Source organism: Typopeltis vanoorti, chromosome 17 (genome assembly GCF_054136105.1).
Source record: "Typopeltis vanoorti isolate ZY-2024b chromosome 17, IOZ_Tvanoo_1.0, whole genome shotgun sequence".
NCBI lineage: Eukaryota > Metazoa > Arthropoda > Arachnida > Uropygi > Thelyphonidae > Typopeltis > Typopeltis vanoorti.
The window spans coordinates 55,028,903-55,046,131 of NC_143565.1; the positions used below are offsets into that span (position 1 = coordinate 55,028,903).

General features: G+C 37.7%; 1 protein-coding gene across 4 annotated transcripts in view; it reads left to right on the top strand.

The window, feature by feature from the left end:
• LOC150097404 (solute carrier family 25 member 32) overlaps positions 1-17,229 on the top strand; it is a 101,821-nt gene that overhangs the window by 16,687 nt on the left and 67,905 nt on the right. For all 4 annotated transcript variants that reach the window (XM_090406895.1, XM_090406894.1, XM_090406893.1 and 1 more), the window contains exon 2: positions 10,382-10,535. In XM_090406895.1, coding sequence (XP_090263021.1) covers positions 10,382-10,535 — 154 coding nt within the window. The remainder of the gene's footprint in view (positions 1-10,381; positions 10,536-17,229) is intronic.

Below are 17,229 nucleotides of genomic sequence, written 5' to 3' on the forward strand. Positions count from 1 at the left end.
TTGACCTCATCACGTGAGGTCCTGCTCTCATATGCACAGCTCATCATACCTTGATTAAATGCATTCACTGTTCCTGTACAAACCACACTCAGACAATGCATTCCAATCATCCACCACTCTCTATGCAAAAAATCTACTCCCCCCCCCCCCGCTCACATCCACCTTATACAACTTCCAGGGATAGCATCTTGTTCTCCCCATCTGCAGATATTCTATGAAAAATCTCATCCATGTTAATCTGGTAATTACCCTTTACCAACTTATACATCTCAATCATGTTTCCTCTCTTCCTTCTGTCTACTAGGCTCTGTAATTTGCATTCTCTCAATTTGTCCTCATTCCACATTCCAAAGACCAGAAACCAACTTAGTCAATTGCCTCTGAACCCTCTCCAACAGCTCATCATCATCTTGAAAATCAGGAAAGAAAATCTGCGCACAGTAATCCATATGTGGCCTGATCAAAGTCCTGTACAGTGGAATCATAACATCTGTACTTCTACATGTCAGTATTCTCCTGATCATTCCCATGATCTGTTGTGTTGTCCTCACAATTTTAGCAAACTGTCCATGAAATTTCAAGTCCCTATTCACCATTACCCCCAGATCTTTCATATCATCCTCTAAAAGATTCCCACCAATTCTATACTTTGCATCCCATCTTTGCTTCCCAAATTTTGAAACCTTGCACTTTTTGTTACATTAAACTGAAATCTCCACACACACACACACACACACACACACACACACACACACACACACACACACACGCTTGCTCATTCAGACAGTATTTGGGTCCTTTGCAACTCTACAACATGTATCTGCTCTACCTCTCATAACTCTCCCCAACTTTGCATCAAATGCTAACAACCGTATATCACCATTTAAGACCTTTCCACTATTATTTACATACAAATTAAAGAACAATGGCTCAAAAACAGACCCCTGGGGCACACCACTAGGGATTTCCTCTTCTGAGATATCACACCCCCATACACAGCCTGCTAATACCTGTCAGACAGCCAATCTCCAATCCAACACACTGATCTACTATCCCACCCCCCCATCTGTTTCAATTTAACTTCTAGTTTGTCATGTGGTAATCTGTTAAAAGCCTTTGAAAAATCTAAATATACTACTGTATGTGCATCCTCCTCCTTGTCCAATGTATTTGTCACCTTGTTATAATAAGATTGCTAAAACAGTCTTCATTCAGCAAACCCATGCTGTCCATTAAAGAGAATTCTGCTGATGTCAACCCAATTCAGAATCCTTGTTCTCATTAGCTTCTCCAATATCAGCTGACCACAACTCCAGACAAGCTGATTGGCCTATAATTTGAAGCCTTAGTCTTTTATCACTTTTTACAAGGCTTTTATCACCCTTTATGAAGCAGAACAATTTTGCCATCTCTCCACTCTTTTGGAACTTGGGCTAATCTAAGATATCATCAACATCAAATTCCTGCCATGTATCCTCAAGGGGGTGTACAGGATATGATAGTACTACATGAAAAATTTACATCATTACTAACTTCCTATCTACAATTTTCTTCCAAATCAGTCTGTTACTTGTCAAGACCCCAACATTATATGATCTTATATTTCTATCGTCTAAGGCACTTTGTACCGTATCAATCAACTTATATCTCGGTCTTCCTGCCAAACTGGCAGAGAACACTTGTTTTGCTAATTTTTCCTCGCCCATTCTGTTTAGGTGACCATACCACCTGAGATTAGCTCAGCTAACGCATTTTTGGATGCTGACAATGTCATGTTCTTTCCTAATATCCTCGTTTTTAATATGATACTGCCATTGATGCCATCTGTTCATGCCTCTAATCTTTCTCAGGACTCATATCTGCGGTCTCTAGTCTTTGGTTAACTATTTTACTTCTGATCCAGCTCTCAGATCAATAAGTTAAAACTGATTTGAATACTGTCTTGTAAAAGAAATGAGTCAGTGTACTAGCTGTGAAATGTGCGGTCGGAGTGTGGTTAGATGATGATAAAGGATTGAATGTGTGTAGAAAATGTAGGGAGAATGCGGAATTGAAGTGTATTTCGGATCGTGAGCGTGATATTTTTGTCAACCTTCAGAATGAAGGAAATAGGGATATGACAAGAAACGGCAAGGTTGTACATGAAAATTGTGAGAGTGTGAATGATAGTATAAATGGTTTCTCAGAGAACAAAAAAGATGAGATAGATGCATTGAGCGAGATCGCGTTGTTGAATAGTGCGATAGAAAGAGCAAAACAGCAGCTAGAGTGCATGAACAAAAGTAGACTGAATGAACCAACCAATAATAAAAGGTATGACAGGAAAAATAGACGTATGAATGTGAACATGAACAAAATGAAGGATAGAGTGCTGTATGGAGACACGTTAGTACGAGGTGTGTTAGTAGAGGATTTGACAAAATCGTACCAACCTGGTGTGACCATAAAGGACGTAACTGCGTCTATTAGAGAGCAAAAGGAAAAGGTGAAAGAAATGATTGTTGTGGCAGGTACGAATGATTTGAAAGGAGATAAAATGGAAATGATAGCAGACCTGAATGAATTGTTTGAGGTAGCAAAAGAAAAGAGTGAGAGAGTTAGAATGATTAGTCTTTTGCCACGGTATGACAGTGAAATGTTTAAAAGGAGGGCTATAATTGCAAATAACTTTATGCGTGGGTTATGTATGACGAGTGGTGTGGAATTTGCGGATGTGTGGAGTGAGTTTGATGGGCGAAAGGATCTATATAAGATGGATGGCTTGCATTTGAATGGTTACGGTGTAAGAAGACTTGAGAAAGTGTTGCTGAATGTAGTGGATGTGCAAATTCAGGGAAACTAGATTTGTTGGGGGGGGGGGGTAGAGATACAGTCCTTATGGAGGCAGTTGAATGTAAGAATGAATATAATATGCCAGAGCAAATAAGGACAACAAATCAGAGTGGGATAGTTAATATAAGGCATCAAGGTAGGGTTGGGGCTAATGGGAGTCTTAAATTCATGTACACTAATACTAGGAGTATTAGGAACAAGAAGGAAGAGTTTTTGGCCATGGTTGGCACTTCCAGACCACAGGTTATAGGTATTAGTGAAACATGGCTGACTGTAGATGATATAACTAGTGGGATTGAATGTGATGGGTATATTATATGCGTGGGTTATGTATGACGAGTGGTGTGGAATTTGCGGATGTGTGGAGTGAGTTTGATGGGCGAAAGGATCTATATAAGATGGATGGCTTGCATTTGAATGGTTACGGTGTAAGAAGACTTGAGAAAGTGTTGCTGAATGTAGTGGATGTGCAAATTCAGGGAAACTAGATTTGTTGAGGGGAGGGTAGAGATACAGTCCTTAAGGAGGCAGTTGAATGTAAGAATGAATATAATATGCCAGAGCAAATAAGGACAACAAATCAGAGTGGTATAGTTAATATAAGGCATCAAGGTAGGGTTGGGGCTAATGGGGGTCTTAAATTCATGTACACTAATACTAGGAGTATTAGGAACAAGAAGGAAGAGTTTTTGGCCATGGTTGGCACTTCCAGACCACAGGTTATAGGTATTAGTGAAACATGGCTGACTGTAGATGATATAACTAGTGGGATTGAATGTGATGGGTATAGTGTGTTCAGGAATGACAGAGAGAATAAAATGGGGGGAGGAGTATTGTTGATGATAGCTGATAAGCTCCAGCCAAGGAGAATAGAAGTTGAATTGCAGGATAGAGAAAAGAGCACATTTGAGACCATTTGGTGTGAGATTGTGGCTAGCAGAACTAAATATACAATTGGGTGCTGCTATAGACCAGGTGATGGAAAAGATGGTGGTGACAGTATGCACAAGCAAATAGAAGAAATGGGTGGAAGGAGGGTAATTATTATGGGAGATTTCAACTATGGTCGCATTGATTGGAGTGAGGAGAGGACACACGGGAGGAAGGAACTGGATTTTATGCGGTTATTAAGGGATAACTATCTGCGACAGCATGTAATGGAAAATACTAGGGGTCAGAGAGTGCTTGACCTAGTAATTACATCTGAGGATTTGGCTGTAACAAATATGACCACATTGCCACCAATCGGTGAGAGTGATCATAGGGTCTTAACTTGGGAGGTGGCTAAAGGTGTAGAATTTTCAATTAAGACAGGGTACATGTGGAATTATCGGGCGGGAAAGTATGACAAGCTTAGGAGTTTGATTGGTTCAGTGCCATGGCATGTACAACTGCAAGGACTAGAAGTTGATAGTGCATGGGAGGTAGTTAAGAAGTGCTTGCATGAAGCAATGGCTGACTGTATACCTAGAGTCCGAATAATAAATCAAGTAGGGGTTAAATGGATGAATAACACCATTAAGCTTGAGTTGCAAAAAAAGAAACAACTATGAAGGGAATTTAAGGAGAAAGGTGACCGGCAGGCACATGAACGGTATAAAGCGCAGGCCAGAAGGGTGACGAGTGTGGTAAGAAAAGCAAAAAAGGATTACGAAAGAACATTGGCCATGCAGGCTAAAGAGAATCCTAAACAGTTTTTTAGATATGTAGCAAGTAAAAGGAAAAATGTACATGGCAGATTGATTTTAAAGAATGCTGATTCAGTTACCTCCCTACCATCGGCATTTTAAAGAATGCCGATGGTAGGGAGGTAACTGAATCAGTTGAGATAGTTGAGTTACTGAGTGAGCACTTTGCAAAAGTATATCATCCAGGTGGTGACATTGCAGAAACGAATAAACCAGTAGATTATATGGGAATTGTGGTTAATGAAGTGGAGGTGAGTAGTCTATTGCATAACCTCAATGTCAATACATCTGTGGGATTGGATGGTATACCAGCTCGTGTTGTACGAGAAGCAGCTAAAGAATTGTCAGTACCCTTGACCATTTTGTTTAATTTGAGTCTCGGGTCTGGGTTAGTCCCGAGCGGGTGGAAAGAGGAGAAAATAGTTCCACTGCATAAAGGTGGTTCCAAGACTGCTGTTGTAAATTACCGACCGATTAGCATATCAGGAATCATTGTCAAGGTCTTAGAGAAAATAGTCAAGAGGAAAATACAAGATTGGATAGAAGAAAATGGGATACTGTATCGGGGACAGCATGGTTTTGTGAAGGGTAGGTCATGCCTCAGTAACTTGCTCATGTATTAACACAGTGACGGCTGAACTGGATAAGGGTAATGGGTTTACGGTGATTCTACTGGACCTTGCCAAGGCCTTTGACAGGATTCCACATGGAATTCTAATCAGTAAATTGCAGCATATGGGAATGGACATAGGGTTGGTGAGATGGATAGGAGGGTGGTTGACGGAGAGATATCAGAGAGTGGTTTACTCGGGAGTAGAGTCCACAAGACGGCCTGTGACTAGTGGTGTGCCACAAGGATCTGTTCTTGGACCACTGCTGTTTAATTTGTTCATAAATGATATAGGAAATGATCTGTGAGGAACAGTTAATTTGTTTGCGGATGATGCGAAGTTGGGTAGGGCAATAGTGAATGCAGATGACGTCAAAATTTTGCAGGATGATTTGGATAGATTGGAGGTCTGGTCTAAGGAGAATGGATGTCAATTTAATGTGGCAAAATGTAAGGTTATGCATTTTGGGGTGAAAAGATTGGCGGCAGTTTACTGCATTGGTGGAACCGTGCTCCAGAAATTGATGAGGCACGAGATTTAGGAGTGTTGGTAGATAAGGAATTGAAATTTAGGGGACACATTGCAAAAGTGACCAAAACAGCTCATCAAATCACTTGGTTGCTGAAGAATATGTTGACAAGCAGAGACAAGCAGGTTATTGTTCCTCTCTATCGAGCCTTGATAAGACCCCATCTAGACTACTGTTCTCAGATTTGGTCACCTAGGTTTCTTCTTGATGGGGAGGAGGTGGAGAGGATCCAGAGGCGAGTGACCAAGATGATAGCAGGTCTGTGGAATGAACCGTATGAGAACAGGTTGAGGATTTGTGGGTTGCAAAAATTGGTTGATAGGCGGAGGAGGGGAGATATGATTGAGACATTCAAATTACTGAAGGGTTTCTATAAAATTAATTCAGAAGATAATTTTGAGAACAGGGCTGGTTGTGGGAGGACTAGGGGACATCCATGGAAACTGGGCAAAAGTGTGGTTAGTAAAGGTGTTAGAGCTGGGTTCTTTACTTTTAGAGTAGTGAATGAGTGGAATGCGCTCCCTGAGTCTGTAGTGGATGCTGTGACAGTGAATGAGTTTAAGGCGAGGTATGATAGATACTGTATGAATGTCAAATAGTTGTGATGAATATGATTTGGGGCCTCCCTCGATGAGTCTAATGACTCCCTGGAGTTGCCCGTAATAATAGTAATAATAATAGTAATTTATTCAGTTGACTTCCTACCATACCAGCTTTGTTGATTCTGTTGTCTATTTCCATATTTAATTTACCATTTTCACTAAAATTCATGCCTAAATAGCTGAAATGTTTTACTTCCACAGGTTCTCCATTCACAACATGGTTGATATTTTTAATGATTCTGACTATTTTCATTGTCTTTGTCTTTTTATTGCTGACCTTCATACCATATCTATTACAACAGTTATTCAATTTAATCAGTGAATCTTGCAGACTTGTAGCGGATTTATTTAGAAATATAACATCGTCCGCATAAGTCAAAGCACTGACATTAACATTTCCAATTTCGATATCATGTTTAATACCACTTTCCTTCATAATGTGATTCATATAGATAATGAATAACAGAGGGGATAATGTACATCCTAGTCTCACACCAGAATTAACATTAAACCATCTTCCTGTACTTCCTTCAATTCTAACTGCTGACTTACAACTCAAATTAAGACTATTGCTTGATATACTGTCCCATTGACACCGTATAACTGTAGCATATTGAATACCTTCTCTCTTGGCACCTTGTCATATGCCTTTTTTCAAATCGACAAAACTTAAATACAGATCTTTGTTATATTCCCATGATTTCTCCACTATTTGTCGTAAAGTGAAGAACAGATCCTGACGGCCTCTATTTGACCTGAATCCAGCTTGTTCTTCACCCAGCTTTTCTTCCACAATTCTTCTCAACCATTTCTCAATATACTTGCATATATCTTACCAGGAACACTCAGTAGGGAAATACCTCTGTAAGTCTTACATTCAGTTTTATTTCTCTTTTTATATATATGGGTACTATGAGAGCTCTATTCCAATCATTGGGAATTCGTCTCTCTGTCCATACCTTCTGAACTATGCAGTGCAGCCACTGTAAGACTTTTATACCACCATACTTCAGCATTTCTGGTCAAATATCATCTAACCTGCTGCCTTTCTACATTTCAGGCTTTTGATGGTTTTTTCTACTTCAAGTATGGATATGTATTCCTGACTGCATGCCTGGTCAGTGTTTTTTACCACTGTGCTGTCATCACTGCTTATTTCATTTATCAGTTTTTCAAAGCAGTCACTCCATACTTCAAGGATATCTGTTTCTCCCATTTTCATGTCACCTTTATAATCTCTAATTCCTTTTACAGCACTCTTTCCTCCATTCCTTAGCTTCTTCAACAACCTCCAGAATATTTTGCCACCTTCTTGATATTTATTTTCAATGTTCTTGCCAAAGTCTTCCCATGACTTTTGTTTAGCTAGTTTTACATAGTGTTTAGCTTTCTTACATTTGTCTCTGTATTCTCTAAGAGCACAAGCTGACTTATTTGCCAGGAACTTTTGATATGCTTTCTTCTTTTCTTTCACAGCCTCCTTAACTTCCTGTGTCCATCATGGAGTTCTAATTTTTCTATCCTTGCAGACAACTTCACCACATGCCTCTCTAGCTGAGTCAATCAGGGCTTTCTTCAAGGCTTGCCACTGAATCTCCAAGGTTTGGTTGCTGTTCTCAAACTCTTATTTTTTCTTCAATAATCTTTGTGTTTTTTAGTCTACAGTTCACATCCGAGAGCTGCTCAACTTTTAAACTTTCTTACATGTTATTCATTTCAATACGAAATTCAATTTTATCCTGCTCAAGACTAAATAGTGATCACTTCCAATTTGAAATCCTCTGTACACTCTGGTGTCCTGCAGCAGGGAGAAAACATTACTATCAACAATAACATAGTCAGTGAGACTTTTCTTTGTTTAACCGGCATGAAATTTTGTCATGTTGTACCATCATTTTTTATTTTGGTTTAACCAATAAGAATACAATTTGGTCGGCTAAATCCCAAATTGCCAGCCCATCCTCGTTCTTTCAGTATCCAGGTAGATACCCAACAGGGTGCACTATGAGAAGGTGAGGATTGGACATAAGGTCAGAAGCCCTGGTCGGTTCTCTGCATTCCTTTAAAGGCTATGTGGAGGTCTCCTCTCAGTTATACAGCTTTGACCCTTAAGCACCCCAATCTAAGACATTAAAAATGTAAATTAAAACTGTTAACTCCCTGGAACATTCCCTTAAGACCTAGTGATATACCATCAAGTACCATGGCCTTGTTGACATCAAATTTACTCAATTCCTTAACCTCCTGTTCACTCGCCATCATTGGTTCCTATCCCATTCTCACTGCTTTAAATTCTGTATTGTTACAATCACAAGAATAATATAATAATAATGTTTAAGATATATTACAAAAAAATATATAATGAAAAGTAATTTTTCATAATATATTTTTTACAAAAACATATCATGAAAAAAAAGTTAATTTTTTTTTACTGAAACATAAAAGCTATGAAAGTTGTTGATTGATATTTGAGATTGAAATATTACAGTATTCCCTCGATTAATGCGTTCCTGATTAGTGTGTTTTCGATTAGTGCATCATTTTTTTTTCGATATCCAAATTCGATTAGTGTGCCTATATGCATCTTAAAAATAAATATTACAGATTTTAAAAATTTTTGACTTATACATTTTTTATGGCTAACTATTTTAAAAAATCATTCACCAGAATGAAATAATTTAGTTACTGATTTAAAACTTTTTACAAAGTTATTTTTAATGGCATACTGCAATACCTCCATGTACGCTATGTATACCATGTTCCAAAATTTGTCGTTCTGCTAATTACATAGCATTTTCCTGATCATATCTCGTACCTCCTTTGCAATTATTTTCCTTATATATATTTTTTAATTTTAAAATATTTTCCCAACCTTTCATCATGAGTAAAAGAATTAGTGAGCAAAAAGTGAAAGCGTGAAAATGACTCGAAAAGTAATCTCATTGGAAGAAAAACTTGAAATAATAAAGAAAGTGAACAAGGCGATTCCAGAGCAAAGATAAGACAAGAACACAAAAATGGGTGAATCAGCTATAAGAGCAATTTTAAGCAATTCTGCTGAATACAAAGGTGTTATAATGATTGAATTAGAAAGACTTCTTTGTACACGGATCGAAGATTGTAACCAAAAACAGATCCTGCTAAGAAATGACTTTATTAAATCAAAAGCATTAAGTCTCTTTGCAATCTTGAAAGAAAGGGCTATCAATGATGGAAAAGAATTCCACGTTAGTGCTGGTTGGTTTAAGAAATAGCCTACATAATGTTTTAATCACAGGCGAAGCTGCAAGTGCCGATAAGGAGGTGGCTGCAAAATATCTAGAGATTTGAAGAAAAATGCATAAGAAGGAGGCTATTGTGACCAACAAATATTTAATGTCGAAGAAACTGGCCTTTTTTTGGAAGCCAATGCTTTCCAAGACTTTTTTGGCTAAATCAGAGAAATCTCAGCCTGGTTATAAAGTCGAATGAAATTACTGCTAGCAATATGTGATCCATTGGGAAGCACATTCTTCCACATTGTGCAAATGATTTTAGAGACTTTTAGATGAATCTAAGTTAATTAAATCTCATCCTGAGAAATTGAGTGATTCCGACCTGCTAAATTTAGATGCACAGCGGGAAGATCCTGAAGAATATGAAGAAAAATTTAATCATTGACAAGCCCAAAGAGATTTCACAGAAACAAATTTAAAATAATTTTTGTGCAACAGAAACTTTTAAGTAGCAATGCTTAGAGACTGGCCCTTGTGAAGAGAGAAGCAGGAAAATTTGCAGAAGAGGCAGTTGTATGAAAAAAAAGAAACAGAATGCCTGCCAGAGAATAATACTTATATTTTGAATATGTTTTATTGTCTTTCAGCTTCATAGTTTTCCTTTAACTAGGCCCTGAGACATACCTTAATTCTTTTATTAAAAAAAAAATATAGGGTGAAAAAAGAAATTCGAGGAATGAATTATACTTTTTTCCATAGCTTATTATACTCGATTGGTGCTTTTTCGATTAATGCTCCTGTTTTAAAGAAGAACGCATTAGGTGCACTAATTGTGGGATTGCTGTACAGATATAAGCTATAAGGCAAGCTGTCTAGATCATAACACTGAGATTTTTTTTTTTAGTGAACGATGGACAAGTGACAACCAGACCTCACTACAGTGGATTAAAAAGTGCTGTAACTACAATCTTTAGAGAAGAAGGAATTCATGGATTATATAGAGGAGTGACACCAAATTGCTGGGGTGCTGGAACTGCTTGGGGATTTTATTTTCTGTTGTAAGTATTTTTCATCTGTAAAAATTTACACTCAATATTTGCTAAAATTCTTTTAAAAAGTTAAATAGGGAAAAAAAGTTTAAAAAGTTCTCATTGCCTAAATATTTATTTGTAAAACTATTTCTATTTTATCTTAAGTTAACATTCTTTGTACAGAATTGCCTCTGTAGCTCATTTTGTTTTGGAAAAGCCAGAATACCTGAGTTTGAATTCCATTTAGGACATGTGAGTTATATACCTGGTCTCATTCAGATGGCAAGTTTTTACTCCCTGAAACTTGAGTTCTTCATCCTGCTAATAGACAAACTGGCTAGGAGAACGCATGCAATTTACATGCCAAAATATATATTTATGCACAAGACTTAACTGCCTTATCTTTGTACAGGCAAAGTTTAATGCTTTAAAATATGATATCAGTGATATCATTCATTAGGTACATTTACAAAATGTGTAAACACCTGTTTTTTTATGTTGGGCCCATCATGAGAGGTTCCCCTATAGTATGTTAGTACTATGTATAACAAGAGGATTGGGAAATGAGGAACTTGTTTGCATTTGATTTGAAGGCCAATGGGCCTATGCATTGTGTTCCTTGGGAAACACATGGGAGGGAAGATATTTCTACTGCTGATACAGCAGCAGTAGGGGGATATAGGAGGATATAGAGAAACTTCTCTGAGTATGGAGTTTGACTGTGCAGAGATGTTAGGTGCATGTGTTTTAATAGATTTGGTAGAGAGGGGGGAATTATTGATGATAGTTCTGATGAATATTTACCATGGAAATTTATAAAAGATGCATGCAGTAGATACTAGATGCCTATGGGAGAATGGTTGGAGTGAGATGGTAAGAGATCATTCGTTAATCAGCCTGAATATGTTTAGACAGCTCTTACGGGCACCTTCCCAGATGTATGAGCAACACTCACTGGATGGACAGATCTGTGATTTGTTCAAAGTTAATAGCTGTTCCAGGGTAAAGTAGTGTCTTGAATGAAAGAGGAATCCTAATTTTTTGGATACCAAGGAGGCAATGATTGTAATGTGTTTATGCCAAGAGAGTCTTAATGTCATGATAATACCAAGAAGAGAGATATGTTGCCTAGAGATTTCATTGTTGACAAAGGTAGGTCTGGGATAATATGTTTTTTTTGTGGGAAATAAGGCAGAACTTTGCATTTTGCATGGGTTGAAATTGACAAGGTTATCTGAGCCCCATTGAAGAATAGTTCGTAGATCAGAATTTATGTTTGCAGAGGTTATTGCTCTGTGAGTTGTGGTGGTTTGTTTGCTGCAAGGTTTGTCAAGTGAGAACGAATGTAGTGTACTGTGTGTAAAACTGTGTATTGGATTGGAGCAGGTCATTGATGTATAGAAGAAACAGGGTGGGTGAGAGGACAGAACGTTCTGAACCCCAGCCTTAGTTACCTAGTTAGAAGATAGGGTACAGTCAAGCATCACACTCAATGTACTTCCAGCGAGAAAACTGGAACCCAGTTGCAGAAGTTATGGGACACACCGAATGCTCGAATGCTGGGCTTACTTAACCCTGCAGAGGTCGCGTTCAAAAAAAAATGCAGCGTAGGTTGATCTGTATCTGAGAGATGCATTCATTACTAATATGTGCTAAAATGCGATAAAACTTTAAAAAAAAACGCTGCAAATATAATACATGGTTTATTTATTTTTATTTACAAACTAGAAATTATTGAACAAAGAAACAAAGAAAAACAAACACCTAAACCATTATTATACTGACATCGGAGTTCGCAGTATCTCTCAAATACAATTTACTATCAAATAGCACTTTCGAATTTGACTCTTATCATTCTCATCATTGGACTCGAGTAACAAAATCACTGAATCTCTTCAACATCTGATGGATTATTCAATCGATATATTTTTCCAGCCATTTTTAACGGTAAACAAAAAAACAACTAAACCAATGCTATACTGACATCAGAGGTCGTGGTATCTCTCAGATACAATTGACTATGAAATATCACACACCTTTACATAACGTGTTAAACCAAAACTGACCGTATAAACAGTGTGGAATATCACTCGTAATATATGCATGTGCAGCTACTCATGACCTCCAAACTACACACTGGATATGTGTAAGAATATTTATATTAAACAATTTGTTTGTATCTGTCAGATCAGCCGTGACCTCCACAAGGTTAAAAGGCCCTTGGAAATATCTAGTGCAACCACTTGAGATTCATCAAACTTTTCTATGGTGCTTATCCAGAGTTGTGTGACATTGGTGAGCAGATCCCCTATTGAATGGCATTGGTGGAATCCATACTGGCTTTTGAATTAGTATAGAAATTGGCTGTTGATGGTTCACTCTGTTACTTTGCAGAGGACTGAAGTGAGAGATTGGATGATAGTTTGATGGTAAGGATTTGTCACCCTCCTGGGAATAGGTTGGACATGGGCTAATTTCCAGGGTGTAGGGTAGGGTAGATGCTGGTAGACTAAGAGAACATAGAGGTAACCTGTGTTACCTCAGAGTTGACTCCTATACTGTTATAGGAGTCAACTCTGGAGCACAAATCTTCAGGACAGTTGGAGGAATGCCATCAAGGTCAGGGACTCTTTGCTATCTAATTTGGATAGAATTTTACTGATTACTTCCATGTTGCCCGATGATTTTCTGGCTGTTCACTCTTTGTCATAGTTGATGGCTTCCTCCACTCAGATTTTCTCATCAATCCTCCAAGGCTCTGTACTCTTCTTCATTTACATAAATGACACGCCATCTCTCTCTCTCTCTCTCTCTGTGGCCCCTCAAATCCCATTCGCTGCTGCTTGTTTATACAATCACAGAAGCATCAAGGTTTTTCATTATTAGTGGCTTAACTTCACTGTCACCAAAACAGCCCTCTGTATTGAAAAAATTTTTTTTTTCACTTGGTTAAACTATAAATTAAAGATGCCAAGAAATTTTATTATTCGTTTAATCCTTTGTCCAAGTGTAAGTAAACAGAGTATGCACATGAAGTATCTCCACAATTGGGCTACTTGTATATAGAGGCTAATGATGTTACATCAATTACCTTAGTATATTATTCCATAATGCATAGCATTATGGAATGGGATGTGTATACACAATATAAAGAGTGTATTAAGGCAATACAAGGAATACTAAGGGAATTGATGTGAAGTCATGAGTTTCTATGCAAATATTCTAGTTGTGAAGATACTTCATGTGTAAACTTTGTTTGCCTACACTTGGACAAAGGAGTAAACCAAAAATATAATAATATCTTGGTCTCTTTCATTTACAGTCCCCTGTTATCTCTTGCAAGAAAGATTGCACTTTACTTTCTTTTACTCATAATATGCAGATTTCCAAAGAATCAAATTTCTCTTGAACTAATTCTTGAACATCTAGCCTCTCCTGGCACAGAATATCTAAGTGATAACATCTAAAAAATTTGTACTTTTACAGTCAATATGCTACTTCTCACCTGTGTAACTGTTAAAACTGTACATATCCCATATCTCTCCATCCTTGGAGTACTGTTCACAGTTCAGTAAGAATGCTATAATTTGCTGCAACAATGGCAGCAAAGACCATTTTTGGGCAATTTAAATTTGTGGGATTTTATTCAGTGCAGTGTGTGTGGTGTGTGTGTGAAATCTATTCATTGAGAAAATTAAAGGATTTGTCAAAGGAAATTGAAACTGGAGAGAGAGAGAGAGAGTATTAAGTGTTTCAAAAGGGAGTGTCTGTTAGGCAGGGCCATCACCAGATTAGATCGCACCCTGAGGCAAACAATTAAATATCGCCCGTGATGGATTATAACACAGAAATATAAGAACACTCCAAATGCTATTTTGTTTTAATTACAAGAGAAACATTAATGCAAAATGATTACATAATAATATTAATTAAATGTTTGCTCTATGAGTATATTGCACAATAAAGCTGTTTATAAGCTCTTCTAAATTTAAATTATAAGTTATGTCTGCCTCTATCGATATAATTGCTAGATCAACCAATCTTTCTTGGGTCATTGCTGTTTGCAAATAATTTTTAATTAGTTTAAGCTTGGAAAAACTTTTTTCAACTCTTGCTGCGCTTACAGGAATTGTTAGCGTAGCAATGGCGCCTACCACAATATGGCTAAAAGAATGCCCTTATTAAGCTGCGTCATGAGGCAGGTTGCCTCTATGCTACACCCTGTTGACGGTACTGCTGTTAGGTGATGAAAACACACAAATATTAGTAGCGTGGACAGTACCGATGGTAGAATGGAAAATGATGTTATTAATGTCGAACGCGCAGTCATGGAAATAGAGGAGAATGAAATGGACATTAATAAAGAAATTGCAGAAGCGGCACGAGATTAGCAGGGTTGAGAAGAGAAAAAAGCAGGTGGTTAGAAGTAATAATAAAGGCTGACCAAACAAATAGGAAAAACAAGTTAAGGAATTAATTATGTACAGAGACTCAGTGATCAGGGAGTACTTAACGAAAGTGTTACAGTTATGTTTTCCGGGTGCAAAAATTCATGATATTAGCCACACCATCTGGATGGTGTGGTTCAAATGATTTGAGAGGTGAGAAGTATTCTATGAGGGACGATGTAAAGGAGTTGTTAGAAGAGGCAAAACTGAAGAGAGAGGTGAAGATTGTAAGTCTCCTGCCATCATATGCTATGATAGAGGCAAATTGAGGAAGAGGATGTTGATAGCTAATCAGTTTTGTACATAGGTTGTGCAGATGGAATGATGTAGAATTTGTGGATCTGTGTTTGATGGAAAGAAGGATTTGTGCAATGCTGATGGACTGCACCTAAATGGTTTTGGTGTTAGGTGTCAAGATAGAGCTTTGTTCACTGAGCATACTGAAGTGCAAATTCGGGGAAACCTAAGCAATTAGGGTGGAAGCAAGTGAGTTTGTGTGAAGGCACTCATGAAGGGAATGACTGTGAGAATGAGTGACCAAGCAAGGAATCTAGTCTCTCAAGCAAAAAATATTGAATAGAGTATTCAATTCAGGAAGTAAAGGTGTGTGGGATGCTGCAGTTTCTATATACTGATGCTAGAAGTATCAGGAACAAGAGGGAGAAGTTTCTGGCATGGGTTAGTGCAACTTTGACAAAAGTTATAGGCATAACTTTTGTCAAACTTGGCTAACAGCAGATTATTTAGTTATTCGGATAGAATGTGAAGGATTTAGTATTTTCAGGGAAGATAGAGAAGATAAGATGGAGGAAAGGATACTGCTGGTGATAGTGGATGAATTGCAGCCAAAAAGAATAGATGCAGAGGGTGGCTGTCCATTTGATGCAGCCTGGTGTGAGATTAAGACAAAATACACAGTTGGTGTTGCCATAGGCCAGGGAGTTCCACAGATGGTTGGGAAGACATGCATTGCCAAATTAGTACAGTAAGTACAGGTCAAGTGATTATTATGGGGAACTTCAGCTATGGAGATATAGACTGAAAGGAAGAAAGATCACATGGTAGGAAGGAATAGAATATATACACCTACTAAGAGATATATATATATACTTAAGGCAGTATGTGATGGAAGGACTAGGGGTGTCAGAAGAATTATCCATATCCAAGGTGACCATAATGCCTCCGATTGGTGAAAGTGACTATGTGGTCTTGGGGAATTGTTAAACATGAGTAATATTCTGTCAAGAAGGAGTATATGTGGAACTACAAGGCAGGTGATTATTTATAAGCTTAGGAAGAAGCTTAAATCTACACCATGGGATAAAATACTGCAGGGTAAGGATGTTAGTAGTTCATTGGATGACCCTTAATAGTTGAGGCTCATCTAGAGGAATGAATATTGTATACCTACTGTCTGACCACACATTCAAGAACCCTGGTTGGCACATGTTAGTAATGTTCATTGGATGACCCTTAATTGTTCAATGTCCAAAGCACATGTTCTTTGGATGACCCTTAATTGTTAAGGCTCATCTAGAGGAATGAACTGTCTGACCACAGTATACTTACTGTGGTCAGAAATTGGAAAATTTAAGGTATAAAGCATGTGATTTGGCATGTGGGTGACAAATTCATACATTGCGTTATTCCTTTCTCCCCTTCAACATGAATCGACTCTTCTTGGCACTGTGCCAGCCAGGGTTCTTGAAAGGAATAACGCAATGTACGAATTTGTCACCGACATGCCAAATCACATACTTTATACCATAAATTTTCCAAATTTTATACAAGCAAAATAGTTATCACTTTAAAAACTAGAATTTTCATAAAAGAAAAGCTAATTTTCAGATGTACAATAATAAACACTCATCATTGATTATCCTATTATCAAAATGGATTTGCCCATTTTCTGCCATGCACTGAAGTGCCAAGGGGATCTTGCATCTGTGGTCGGACAGTAAGGTAATGAGAGTTAATGAGATAGAAGTTAGATGGATGATTAATATCATTAAGAAAAAGCTGCAAAAGAAGAAAATGCTGTGGAGGGTATGTAAAGAGAAAGGTGACTAGCAAACTCATGAACAGTACAAGGTCCAGGCAAGAAAAGTGACCTGGAAAGTTCAGATTGAGAATAATCTAGCCAAGTAGACCAGAGGAAATTCCAAAGAATTCTTTCATTATATGGCAAGTAAGAGGAAGAATGATTATGTAAAATTAACTTTAATGAGTGATGATTGTCATGAGATTGACAGAAGCAGATAAAATAGTCATGT